The sequence below is a fragment of the Melanostigma gelatinosum genome, assembly GCF_949748355.1.
Source record: "Melanostigma gelatinosum genome assembly, chromosome: 8".
In the NCBI taxonomy this organism is placed as follows: domain Eukaryota; kingdom Metazoa; phylum Chordata; class Actinopteri; order Perciformes; family Zoarcidae; genus Melanostigma; species Melanostigma gelatinosum.
Genome location: NC_136641.1, coordinates 20,001,291 through 20,015,029, shown reverse-complemented (window position 1 = coordinate 20,015,029; position 13,739 = coordinate 20,001,291). Strand labels below are relative to the sequence as shown.

The window sequence follows — 13,739 nt, the reverse complement described above, 5'->3', positions numbered from 1 at the left end:
TCTTGTACTCTTCGTCTTAAAAAGCTGCTTACAGGCTGCAGGTTGCACCACAGTAAACACTCGACTACATTGCAATGCAGCTCGTTTTTTCACTGGTGGAATTTGTTGTCTGTAATAGGAAAACAAATCAAGCACTGATGCAATGAATCTCTGATCCTCTTACTTGTGTCTGACAAATCATTTCCTTCCTTGCATCTCTTCATTTCCGTACTGCGCTTCCTGGATGTGGACTTCACTACAGCAGGGAGTACAAAAGGTCATGTGACACAAAAAATCTCTACTTATTTCATGTGAAATCACCAGACACACCATGTAAGTGCATTTCAGAATTGGAAAAAGAAGAATAGTGGAACATTGGGATTTGAACGCTGCTGTTCTACTTCCATGTTACTTCCTGGTCCACTATCTTTTAGTCCTTAATGTATTTTCTGATACAGTGGATTTTAAATAGCTCTTACTAAAACATAAACATGATGCTGTCCCTAATCTAAGCTCTGTGAATAGTACTATACTGGACTGTTGAAGAAGGCTGAAACTCTGCAACTGTTCAGCAGCAATTTCTATTCCTTTAATGCGGCTCACTAAGCACAGGTGACTATCACAATGTAACAGGTGTTGTGGCCTCACTGCAGCATCTGTTTTGCAGTTCTTAGTCCCTGATGAAGTCATTGTCGTGACCATGCTCACTGCTGGAGGCCAGTTCTCCCTCCCCTTCTCGCACGTATCTTCTCCCACAATCCCTTTCTCTCTCACAAAGGACTCCGAGAATACTTGAAATGTCTGATGGCAAACAGAAGCCGGGACTGTTGTACTACTCTTAACTCGCCGGCTCTTATTACGCTCACTGTTATTCTCAGTATATGTGTTTTTTGTTTTTGCTCTGAGGGGTATTCGCCTATTCTCTGTCCTCGTCCATCTCTGCTTTTTTTGCATCATCAGACAGAGAACAAACCATTGGGCTCTGCGTTGCATTTAATTTGCGTACAGAATGACTTTAACCATGTACACGCTTGTACATTTTGGTCATGGGTTAGTGTTTATCTTTACATTTGGACTAAAGTCTAACTAATACGTCACCCTTCATGTTTTAAATGGACCAACGGCGAGCTGCTCCGCTTCAGTCGCTGCAGCAGATAGTTAGAGGGGCCATGTGAGGGTCACGCACCTTCTTTAGCTTAAGAAACACAGCAGCAAATGTTTATCTCTCAATGTGTCCTTCCACACGCATAACCTCCACCCTGGCTAAATGGCTGTTTATGTGCAACATGACAATAACTGTACTTTTAGGGAATAAGTGTTTTTGATTCCTGTTGACTCTGTTATTGGCTTCTCAACAGCAAGCCCCCACTGCAATTTTAACCAGATTGTTCAAATTATGGGATTATTCATATCAACAAGTTGAAGAGGGGTTGTTTGTCCCTGCGGGTTTAAGGATGGACAGTTAAATTACATGATGCCTCGCAGCAATTCACTTGGCATGGCTGGTCCTGCATACCCTCTAAAATACAATATTGGAATATGATAAAAATCCACCTGTTTCTTTTAGATTGTATTATATTGTTATTTAGGTACCAAATACCATCTTGGGTTTATCTTGCTGGTTGTAGCATACTATTGAGTTGCTTTCATACATTGTCGGTCGGTCCCCCACTTTTGTCCCGACGGAAATATCTCGACAATTTGTGGAGGAATGTCATGAAACTTGGTAGAAATATTTACAGATAAACTGTAATCATTTTAGGAATCTCTTCATTTTCATCGACCTCCATCATCTGGTCAGAAAGTTTAACTTGACCAATGCTTTAATTTATAACCAATTACCTGCAAAACATCCTAGCTTTAGCTTAACTTTGTGTTTAGTGTTGACGTTAGCATGCTAACAGACAGAAAGATGGTTTGTCAAAAACATTAAACCTACTAAAGAGTATAAAATGGTATTTAACGTTACAGCTAGTCAACTAGCGGTAATTTAATTTTGACATCTTCAAATGTCTTGTTTTGTTCCAGTAAATCATTTCAGCTTCACATTAACCTGCTAAACATCAGCGGGTTAGCATTGCCATTGTGAGCATGTTAGCCTGCTGACATTAGCATTTAGATCAAAGCAACCTCACAGCGCTGCTAGCAGGGCTGCAGCCTCTTAGGCACAGTTATGGAGATGAATAAATCATCAGGCACAGGCTGTACTTATTACTCTTTGTCTGTATCTCCATGTCGGATGCAGTCTGGCTAGAAGAAGTTTTTTTTAGAGTGTCTCTTTGATAGAACTGAATTGACTCTCCAGCATTTTCTCTTTCACGCAGAGAAGTCTTAAACTTCACATAGTCTTGGTTTGTGCCGGTGAAGGGTTAACGCTGGCCCGTTTGATGGGCCAACTTACTAAATATAAACCCAAAGCTCCTCCATATGGGCACGCACAAGCCTTCAACTGCACTCGCTCTATCAACACTCTCCCCACACACACACACACACACTCTAACAGGCTCATTTACAGTCTTGCCGTACTGCACCAGCTCACACACTCATTTCTCAACACGCCATTAATACTTTAGTGAGTGTGTGTGATTCTACTGAGAAGCCAGTTCATTCAGTCTCGGCACTCTGCGTGCTTTTTGTGTCCGACACTCAAACAAATTGGAGGTAGTTGAGCCAACTTTATCTTTTGTTATGGTGATGCTCAGTGAAGGAAAACATCTGAAATATAGAACTACATTTTCTTTTTTAAGTTTCAAATACTTTTGGTGTGTTTACTCTCAAACCTATGCTATATTAATGACATTCTTGGGAAATATGTTCACTCACTTCTGGCCAAGAGTTGGATGACAAGTCTGATACTGCTGTCTAGCCATGCTCACTTCCTGTCTTTCTGCTAATCCAAGTCAACCGCTTCCTCGTTGTTGCTTCATATATATAACAGATAGAAAGACACAGCTGCAGTGACTATGTATCTTTCTTTGTTCAATGTCGGTAGAAAAGAGGTTAAGGGCTTGTGTTCAGGATAGCACTGTTGAGAGACGCATGCCTTGAGTCTGGTATCGAGATGATGTTTGCCCTAAGCTGCTGGATGCCGCGTTGGGGAAAAAGATGACACTGTTATCTGATCCAAGTTATCTAAGCCAGAAGCAGCGGTGCATGATGCTAAATCTTCAGTTTTCTTTTGTTTTTGGTGGACAAAAATGTCCCATGCAGGTGTGATTACAAATGATTTCTAGCACATAGTCATTTAAAGGGTTACTCCACCAATTTCACATTTCAGTTTAGTCTTCACGATGTGCACTACTTCTAAGTGCCTTAGGCTCTGGAGGAGCGTTCAAAAGTTTTGAAAAAATGACCCAGATGATGTCATCTCAGGAGGACTGCGTTATAGACTGGCCATGTCAGTGTGTGTTTATTTAGGAGGAAGGGAGGTTCTATTTAAAAGATTGAGTTGCATTATGGGACATGTAGGATGGAAGTCAGACAATCTCAACCGCTGCTGTTTTTGATTTTGACCATTCTTTGCATTAATCTGTCTCCCACAAGGTCCCCACTTTATGAAGGTGCCCCTTTAAGAGGGGAGATAACAGGTATTCAGAACTCTAGAATAAATATATATTGTTGGTGGAAAAAGTACACCGGCTTACATCCTGGTTGTGATGTTCTGGTGGCAGGTACATTCTGGCCGTCGGATGGAGGATGATGAAAGCGAGGCTGTCTAGTACCTCCTTTTGCTTCCCTCTTTGTGTCTGCAGTCGGTGGAAATGGCCCCTTCTATTTGCAGCCCAGTTCTCATGCTGCACGGCTGCTCTCTTCATTAAAAGGGAAGCCGTGTGCTCAAAGCTGCTTCAGATTATTACCATATGTCTGCAAAGCCCAGAGCCGAGCAGCGAACCGGCTCCCATCCTACCCTCTAATTTCTCATCCCAAAATTGGACCTGTGGGTTGTTGTGTGTGTGACAACGTCCCTCCCTTCCCCGGCCGGTGCAGCACATTCTCACAGTATTTCTTCTCCCATTTTAGAAGCATGATAGCAGTGCATCGTATTTTAAGCAACGCTGGGGATATTATGCCTCCATTTGAAATATTTAACTGCACGTTGTTTTAACCCTTTTTCAAAGATATTAGGAGTGGAAGCGTCTAAGATAAGAATCTTGTGACGGGACTCCCTTCCTTTATTCATTTGATCTTTCTCATCCCCAAGAGGCCAATGTGTGCATTGTACCTCCATAGAAATAACTGAGCTCAGTCACCACATAGCTGGTGCATTCATGAAAAGGAATAAATCTTCCAGGAGACATAAAGGGCGCGGGCACTAATGAATGCAGAAAAATGTCAGCCTTTTACAGTTTGCGCAAAACATAAAGAAAGTCCACTCTGGACGTAGGAGGGAGGTTTTAAAAGAGATCTTTGTGTCACCCAGTCCAAAAGCCATTGGCCCAGATTGCCCATCCCAGCATGCAACTCACCTCTGCATGAATACAACACTTGTCTGATTGAGTGGGCAGAAAGCCCCCCGATCGCCAGGAGATCCTACACAGGGCTTTAACATGAGCAGCTTGCCTCACACTCCAAAGTTTTGCACAGTTTGAGACACTCTGCCATGGATGAAGTCGAGGCTCAGGGAAGGCAACTGCAGAGGAAATTTGACCTGCTGGTGGAGATAAGTTTGCAATGCCTTTTAAGCAGTTGGTCATCTGTAATTTAGTCGAAGTCTCTTAAATGGATTAGAAAAGAGCAGCATTTGGTGCTTGGCAGCACTGGCTGGGTGGCTTTCAGTGGATGATTACAAAATCTACAGTGTCAACAGGAAAAGGCATCTGACATTAGTGTAGAGAGACGACTGTTGCCTACTTAAAACTTGCCTGTTGAAACCTGGATGGCAGATTCTGAGCTTATTCCAGGTTTAGAATCAATAATATGGGCCCCTGGAGATGGGCTTACTTGGAACAGCCTTGAAGCAGACTTGGACAGAAGGTTCAAAGCAAAGTGTTTTGTGGCTTATAGCTGGATGAGGTAATCCTGCAGGTGGGGATGAACATGAACATATTGGCCTTTGGCAGAGTTTAAAGTTAAGCACGTCTGGCAAGTTTTAAATCATAAAGATAGTTGATGAGAAGGGTGTTTTGATCGTCTGCTGAAGTTCAGATCATTATGATTTTTGGCGAGGTCACGGGCGAGTTACACGCTGAGGGATGAGTTAAGCTTTCGAGTAATGATTTGAACATTTAGAGTATATCTTTATTACCAAATAGCTGGCTGAAGAACTCGAAATGTTCCTGTACTGGAAGAAGCGTGGAGCGTACGAGCTGGAGGCACTGCCACCCTCTCTCACTCAAGTGGGAGCAGAGCGCTACTCCTGGTCCTCATCCCTGGACGTCATCCACGATCTGTGTGGTAAGCTGGGCTGCTGTGAGGGTCACCTGACCTAGTGGTGGATTTGTGTTTGTTTGTTTTCTCACAATGAAACAGGAGGCTGGGCAGTGGCATTGTTTGTATTTGTCGATCCTTTTTATTGTAGATTGCTTGCCACTGGTTGAATTTTCAATGGCAAAGGTTAAAATCGACAGGCAAATAAAAGATGCGCATGAGTTAATGAGAATCTTTTTTTAAATGGACAATTAGGATTTGTTGATGTAGAATTCAGTGTACATATACGCTAACCTTACTCTTTAGATCAGCCTACAGCGTATGTGCTGGAATCTCAACCTTTCATGATATTTTTCTGGAATCCAAAAAATTAGTTTCCCCTCAGAGCAGAACATACTATACATTTAAAGTATTAATTCTTTGAGACATTGAGATGAAACGTAGAAACCGTGTGTGTCGTTCTGACCTGGCTGCTCCACTATGACATGTGTGACATGGATCAGACATTACTTCACATTGTTGTGTGTAACCTTTCCACAAAACAGATGATCTGGTTCACTTGCACTTTTGGGCTCAGGATTTAAGCACCATCATGGAAAGGTTTCTCTCTTTTTTTTCCATTGCTCTGTTCTTCCGTGGAAAGCACTCAGTGACCTGGCATGAAGACAGCCTCGCATGAGAGAGACGAGAGGGAAAGAACGGATGAGACCAGCTCCACAGATGAAATATTTACCACCGAAGAAGTGCACAGCCGAGCTGAAATGCTTCCCTGTCTCCTCTCAGTGCTTTTTTTTGACGGGGCACTTGCTTTCCGCCGTGCTGCCCGATTCATGCCATTAGTGAAGGGGAAGTGATAACACAGGGCCGGAGGAATGTTCTTCATCCTCTTCTCTCTGCCAGCCAGCCTCCTGGAAATCCGGCTACTTTCTGGTCAGCTTAAGGACGGTGCCTGCTGAGGCAGACTTGTTTGGCAAAGATCGAAAAGAGGAATGCCACAGAAGTAACAGTGAGGCTTTGATCCTTACCTTTTCACCATGTCTGTAATTAAGCCCCAAGCTTCTTCTGAAAACATTTCCCTACTCTGTTGGAGCACTCAGCCCTGGAGCTTCTCGGCTTAAAGATACTTTTCGTTCCTCCAAAACACAACAGAATCCATTTTCTGAATCAGGCCCAAAATTCACTTCTCTTGCCTTATTTAGAGAGTCACTACTGCTTTTAACAGTCTTGTAACACTGTGAAACTGCAGTACTGCTGTGCTGCAGGTAAAAATTTCAAACGTGTAGTTGTTTCCTTATGAACAACAAAGTTGTACCCATACATACTCAGTGCTCCTCTCTGTTCTTCCATCATGCAGCTAGAACTTACTTTCTTCATTTTACAGCAACTTAGAAAATCTGTGTTCACGGTGAAACGTGTGTGTGTCAATAAGTATACAAAAGCATTTATGGGTGATTTTCAAGCTGACATGATTAATCAGTTAGTCCATCAGTAGAAATCTATTTTGAGTTGAAGACATTTTGTAGTTCCAGGTGCTTTTCTTTGTATGATAGTTTACAGAATATTTAGTTTTGGACTGCCGGTCAGACAAAACAATAACACCATTTGTGAATTGTGGGCTCACCAGCGTTCGCAAATGTTAGCAATATGCGACAGTTGTCTTCCTTTTTCTTAGCTTTTGGGTAGATATATTAAATGAGAACAAAGCCTGTCACACCTTAATCGGGATTATGTGATGTGATCATACTTCAGCCACTACAAGGGGATCGGATGACGATCTGCGAAAGTGGCCTGTAGCTTAAAGTAAAGCAGCTAAATATGCTGCTGTTTATTATCACAGCCACTTATTCAGGTCGCCCTATCCTCCCTCGGCTGTAGGTGAGATCACATTATCCCAATGATGGTGTGACAGGAAGTGTTCCAACATAATTTCTTTCCCCAAAAATCTCTCAGGAAATGAAGATACTCGCAGATCAGTGAAAGGAATAACCAGAAGACGTGCCCATAACACACAGAAGGTATCGTCGGGCTAGGAATAACGTGGAATAACGTACTTAGCTACGGGTTCCAGTAACTGCAGAACTTTTATTTTACTTGGAATTCAGCACCAATAAAGCCCATAAAGAGAATAGTCTGAACCAAAAGGCCATCCTATTATATAACAGTCAGCTTGACCAACTACTGTACTCTCCGGCAATAATGCCCTTAAAAAGTCAAGATATGCAGTAATCCCCTCATGACCCCTCTTATATATGGTGACGGGGTATTGAGTTCCACCTTAATGTAACGGCCATGCAGAAACCAGATATGCATGTAAAGACTTCAGAGAGCTGTATTTCTTTCATTATTCCAAAATGAGTCAGCAGAGTGAATTAGATATTATTTGTTTTTCCTCCATCTTATGAATCGAAAATTGTTGACTGCGCCTCCATCCCTCTCTGGAACAGTTTACACATGTTGTTCTGTGGTTTTCAGTTTTATACGTGGGGACCTTGGGTTTGCTCAGATGTGGTGGAGGAGGGAGAAAGATGAAGGGGAGGGGGTAGGAGAGTGTGATGCACATGTGTTTGATTTAACCACTATAGGGGTAAAACAACATTAAGCAGGAGGGCTGTGTCCTGCTGCCGCCGAACCCTCAGCATCAGAAACAGCTGCAACCTGCTTGTGTTTTACCGTCTGCTCGCTGGGCCCAGACTCATTCACCTGTAGAGGAATACTCTATGGTTTCAGCAGTAAAGGTTGGGGTTGGTATTCACTGAACAGAGCCTTTTTAGGTGCCATTATACACCAAGTGTGATTAGGTATAAATAGGTTTCTGTGTAACAGGAACTTTTCCAAAAAGGAATAACTAAACGCAACGTTTTGTATTCTTTGTCTTTAAGCTAAGCTAGGCTAACTGTCACACTCGCTGTACAAACATGAGTGTTATCAATTTCCTCTGAACAATTATAAATAATTAACAGTTTCTAATTATATAATTAATATGAATTCCACCAAAATTGCTAGGAATCTTTATTAGAAGGCACCATAAAATCCCCAAAATTTCTACTGTATAATAAAAATGATATCTATATCTTCATATCTATAACCTCTTGTAACACAGAGGTTTCTGTTCCCTCCCTTCTTGCTCAGGCCTATAAATCTGTCCATCCATTAATCAGACTCCGTCCCAACCTGCCTTTCGTCCCTGCAGAGCTTACTCACCTTCTCTTCTACTCATTCCATATTCATGTATTGAATATGTCTGTCTACCACCTCGGCATGTGCTTATATGGCTCTTGATTTGCCAGGTCTAGCAGTCCGTACGCCATCGATCTCCTAGCGAAGAGGTGCATGTAGCGTTACATTCGGGGGGGTGGGAGGGGCTAAAACACGATGTGAAATTGTGCCATGATGAGATCTCACCAAATAGAAGGCAGAGTGAAGCATTCTTAACATTCCTCATAAAAACGTGTGCTCGACTCGCCCTCTCCCCGCCTAAATATGGCGCTCTAGAGTATGACGGGCATGATGCAGCGATAATAGACCTGGATGAACTTTTTGGGAGTTCGATATTGGATTGCATCTCAGACCAAAAGTGTGCAGATCTATAAATAAGCTACGCGATATCAAAGTTAACTCAGTGTTGTGTAGCAATACAAAGAAATTTGAGGTTAAAGCTGCATATTCCAGACAAACAGCTAGTCACCCTCACAAGGTAAACTAAAATATAATAACAATAAACAGAGAAAAGCACAAATCATCATATTTTAGAAGCTGGAGGCCACCTGTTTGGTTGATAAGTGTTCTGATTGACTACTTGTTCAATAGAGTAATTGCCCAGAATGCTTTTACGTTTCCCTCGTAGCTAGCACACAAGAAGATTTGACCGTAAAGCGGGAACTTCAATTAAAGAAAATGCAAGAATCCTGACTAATTTCCACTTTCAAACCCACATTCATACTTTGAGTTATGCTTCCAAACTGAGGAAGTGGTGATTGACAAGTTGGAATGCTGAGTACGTCGTGTGTGTTCGAGTGTGTGCACCATTTTGAACTCGACATTGGCGCTCTGGCTTATTTATGGGTTGCCTAATGGGTCTTTGCCCCCAGGCAGTGTCTATCTGTGGCGAGCAAGCCAGCAGAGAGCTGCGTTGATGGGATGCTCCACTGTCTCTTTAGTGTGCAAGCTCATTGTCTGCTGTCACGTGTGTTCGTGTATAGCTGTGGGGGTGTGTGTGTGTGCTTGTGCTTGTGTTTGCTTTTGGCTTAATCAGCAGTGCTGAGTTTAGGAATTCCAGTTCATCAGAGAGAGAGAGAGAGAGAGAGAGAGAAAGCAGGAGAGTCAGCAAGAAATGAGCAAGTAGGAGAGAAGACAGAGCTAAGAGGTAGAGGGGCTAAGGAGAAGCTTGAGTTTAGGACAGCGGCGTATTGAGTGGATTTCATGTTACGGCCGAGTTTTTTTTTTTTTTAAATTTCGACTGAAGGAGAAGCAACACTTAACGTAACCCACGTTCATTTGTGTTGCCTCCGCTGCTTCTTTTGCATGACAAGCTAAAAGATGACTCGTCAGATTTGTAGTCATGGTTTTGTTACTTGGAGAAAGATGAATTTTACAATTCCACAATTTTGCCATCTAGTGTCAAATCCAAAATGCTTCCGCACATCTCGGTGACAATGGATTTAACAAACACCCCTTTACTGGAACACAAGGGACGGCCTGTTGTGCTTATACAGTGCATTTTGAATTTTGACATTTCATAACATTTATTTTTTTTCGTTTCAATAGACTTTTGAATAGAGAGTGCCAGCCTTAGTCGGGGTTGAGTCCTGATAGCTGATCCGTTTCCAAGTTGGTAAAACAAGCAGATTTAACTATTAATCCAAAAAAACACAATTGGCTAAATATCAAATGTAATCTAATTTGTGGCCACTTTGAGGCAGAGGAAACAAGCTGTAGATGCAACATTGAAGTTTATATCGCTAACTCGTTCGCAAACAGCTGCTTATTTACTGATCCCGCAGATACAGAGCAACATGAGCATTTATTTGCTTCTGACCACCTGATGGATGCAAGTCGTCTGTGAAGTCTCGCTGTGGTAAAGGCAGTCCTGCCTCTTTGGGAAACACTCCATTAAAGCCGGAGGCTTGTAAACCCTGAGGGGCCGTTAGCTTGAGGCCCTCTGGCCACAGTCAGCGCGCCTCGTCCTGCTCTCAGCACAGCAGAGACACAGGAGGGACTTTCTTCTCTCTTTTCCCAGAAGCTGGTGGAAGTTTTAAAAAACATTTTGGTTTTAAAAAATAAAAAAAATAAATGTGGTACAGACATTCATGTAGGCCTGGGCGATTATTCAATTAGATCATTTGTTGTTTTTCAATGGAATCATAACGTGATGGAATCATACATCAAGATATAGTGTTTCACAATGATGTTGTCTAAATTGATAATAACAAGCACGTACTGACTCTAATTTCTCAGTTTTCTGTATTATTTTGCACTAAAATTGTTGAGTAAATGCGAGAAAACCCTCTTGATTTGTCAAGTATTAAATTCACACAGCAGTATACGGAACCAGGTGGTTATATTCATCTTCAATATTCATATTTATTGATTGAATTACCAGGAAACATTCAATATCGTGATATATATATATATCTCCCGATCAAGATATGCCCAGCCCTACATTCATGGTCCACAGAGGATGAATCCTACCTGACTTTTGTTCTAGCGCCACCAGCAAGTCACTGCTTTCATTCCTTCTGTTTAGTATCTCAACATCAACTTAATGGACATGCACAAAACGTTGTACTTTCATGGTTACCAGGTGATAAATCCTCCGGACTTTTCCTTTAGCGGCACTACCAGCAGGATGGAATTTTTGGCTTTTAGGGAACTGTCTCAACAACTGCTATCTTTGGTGAATATTTCATATAGCGGCCATCATCGGGTCTTACTTTGTCGAATACTTTTTCATTTCGTATTCGTCATAACGTCATATCCATTAGCCGCTAGCGTGTTAGCATTTAGCTCAAAGCACCGCTGTACCTAAGTACAGCTGCTAGCGTGGCTGCAGGCTCTCAGTCTTGTTTTTACTCCCATCGAGCAAATTCACTGCCGGCAGGTTGACTCTTCCCATCCCAGTGGGGAAGCCATGGGCTCTGTGGTATGCACCAATTACAGTGTTTTTCCCTCATCCCCACAAGCACCCTTGACCTGCGAGTGTAGTTGTAGCCAAGTGGGTGACTCAAGGTGACTTGTTTCCGTTCGCTCAGCTGTTTTACCATTTCTTTCATGTTGACAAATTGTTGTTTGAAGTTGGCCTTAAAGCTCGGCCACCAAGCGACTTCATTTCTCTATTAGTGATGATTTAGTCATGATATATTACCATTTGTGGCTCGGGGCCAAATAGGGAGAGGTGACATTACAATGAACAAGTTATCTGAGCTTGCTGGAAAAGTGTTGCTGTCATGGTGACTTTTTAAGCACCTTTTCCTTCCTAACCCCCCCCCCCCCCCAGCTCTTTCTGCTCCCCTTCCCTGCTCTTACTTTCTCCTCCCTACACGTGTGTTCTCTGTTTTTCTCATTAGGCAGACGGATAAATATCGGTGCTCTGTTATGATATCTTTATCGTGTGTGTACATGGAGAAGACGTAGATGTAAACACTGCCTTTCATCATACCTTCAATGCAGCGTTGGCCAACTAGTCAAGTAGAATTTAGAGGTTTATTTGACAATGGTGATTTGTTATGGTGGAGTACAGCGAGCTTTCCCCACGACGAGTGCACTTTCGTACAAAAAAGTGGGGCTTCCTCTCATTCGCTTCATCTTCTTCCTGTCTCATTGGTTGTTATTCATTTCTCTCTGATCTCCTCCCAACAACACACCCCGCCATCTTCCCTTTGTTTACCTTTCCTTCACAAAATCTCTTTAAGCAGACTTCTTCTTGGTCTCTATTGCTACATGAGAGTGTGTCTCATAGTCACTCTCCTACTCCGTCCGTATACAAACACAAGGCATTGACTTTAGTCTTCGTGTCTACATTGTGTTTTCACAGCTATACCAAGAAAGGTGTGTCAATGGCTGGGTGGCTGGTTTGGGTGTTTTGGTGATAAAGAGAGATGTTTAATTGGCGTGTGTGTGTGTTCTGTTTCAGATGACAAGCCTGTCCAGGAGGAAGACTGGGTGGTGTGCCAGCACCCTGAGTGTCCTGAGCGCCGGAGGGCCTCTAAGGTAAGACATTGAACCCTTAAACTTGCCAGGTCAACTAACAGAAGAACTGTGATTTCAGTAAACAGTCAACAGGCTTATCTTCAGAGTGCCTTCATGTCCTGGAAAATCAAAGTGTCTTCAACCTTAAACATTTAGTTCACTTAATGGGGAACTATGCCCATTTTTCAAAATGCATACCTTTTATTCCTGTGGTCCAAGACTATTCATTTTAGAAAAACAGTTCAAAAGTCCTGTAGTCTATTTTGTATGAAATATTTCTTCAATTTTCGTCATCATTCTGAAACCATAATGTTAGAGGATGAGAAATGTTCACTCCTGTCACCTAAAAAGAGGCAAGAAAAAGTCTAATGTTAGGATCTTTACTTCATTTAGCATAATTTGGCATCAAGAGCATTGCTAATCTTCAAAGCTATTTGTGTTATACTCTGCTGCAGTAGAGTTCACAGAATGTTTAGCTGACAAATCTGCTACATACGGGCATGTGCCCACATAACACCTTTTTTTTTTTGGCAGAAAAGTGGCCGCAGAGCACTCAGAAAAAAGTCACTGGGTGCAGCGCCTTTTCTCCAGGCAGCCCCATACACCCTCTCCTCATTGGCAGCAATTGGAAAAAGGCGCGATGTTGACACAGGCCCTAAGAATTCATGACGTTATAATCTGGGGTGCTTTATTTGCAAACCAAGAATCCAAAGTCCCATGACAATGTTACACCTTGTCCTAACTGGATGCGAGCTTCCTCCTATCATGTCTCATCACGTAATATTGTATTCATGTAACAAATCAACCCAGTCACATTGACCCACCATGTGTGTGTGTGTGTGTGTATATATATATATATATATATATATATATATATATATATATATATATATATATATATATATATATATATATATATATATATATATATATATATATATATATATATATATATATATATATATATATATATATATATATATATATATATATATATATATATATATATATATATATATAGTTGTGGTTGCTTTGTTTCATTGTTTAGGTGATGGTAAAAAAAGTGTGTTTTTGTAACTTATCTTTGGACAGAGAGATGTTGCTGTAGCCACAAGGTCTCCAAAGAGAGGTGGTTGAACGGGTTAACAAAACGTCAGACTTGGGATGAGATACTGCCGTCCATTTTCCTGTTTCTTACCAACGTTGGT

At 41.8% G+C, this 13,739-nt stretch overlaps 1 protein-coding gene across 2 annotated transcripts in view; it reads left to right on the top strand.

Annotated features, from left to right (window-relative positions):
- Positions 1-5,249: 5,249 nt before the first annotated feature.
- plekhg5b (pleckstrin homology domain containing, family G (with RhoGef domain) member 5b) overlaps positions 5,250-13,739 on the top strand; it is a gene marked incomplete at both ends in the record, with an annotated part of 51,644 nt that continues 43,154 nt past the window's right edge. For both annotated transcript variants that reach the window (XM_079273258.1, XM_079273259.1), the window contains 2 exons: positions 5,250-5,373; positions 12,476-12,552. In XM_079273258.1, the coding sequence (XP_079129384.1) occupies positions 5,250-5,373; positions 12,476-12,552 (201 nt within the window). The remainder of the gene's footprint in view (positions 5,374-12,475; positions 12,553-13,739) is intronic.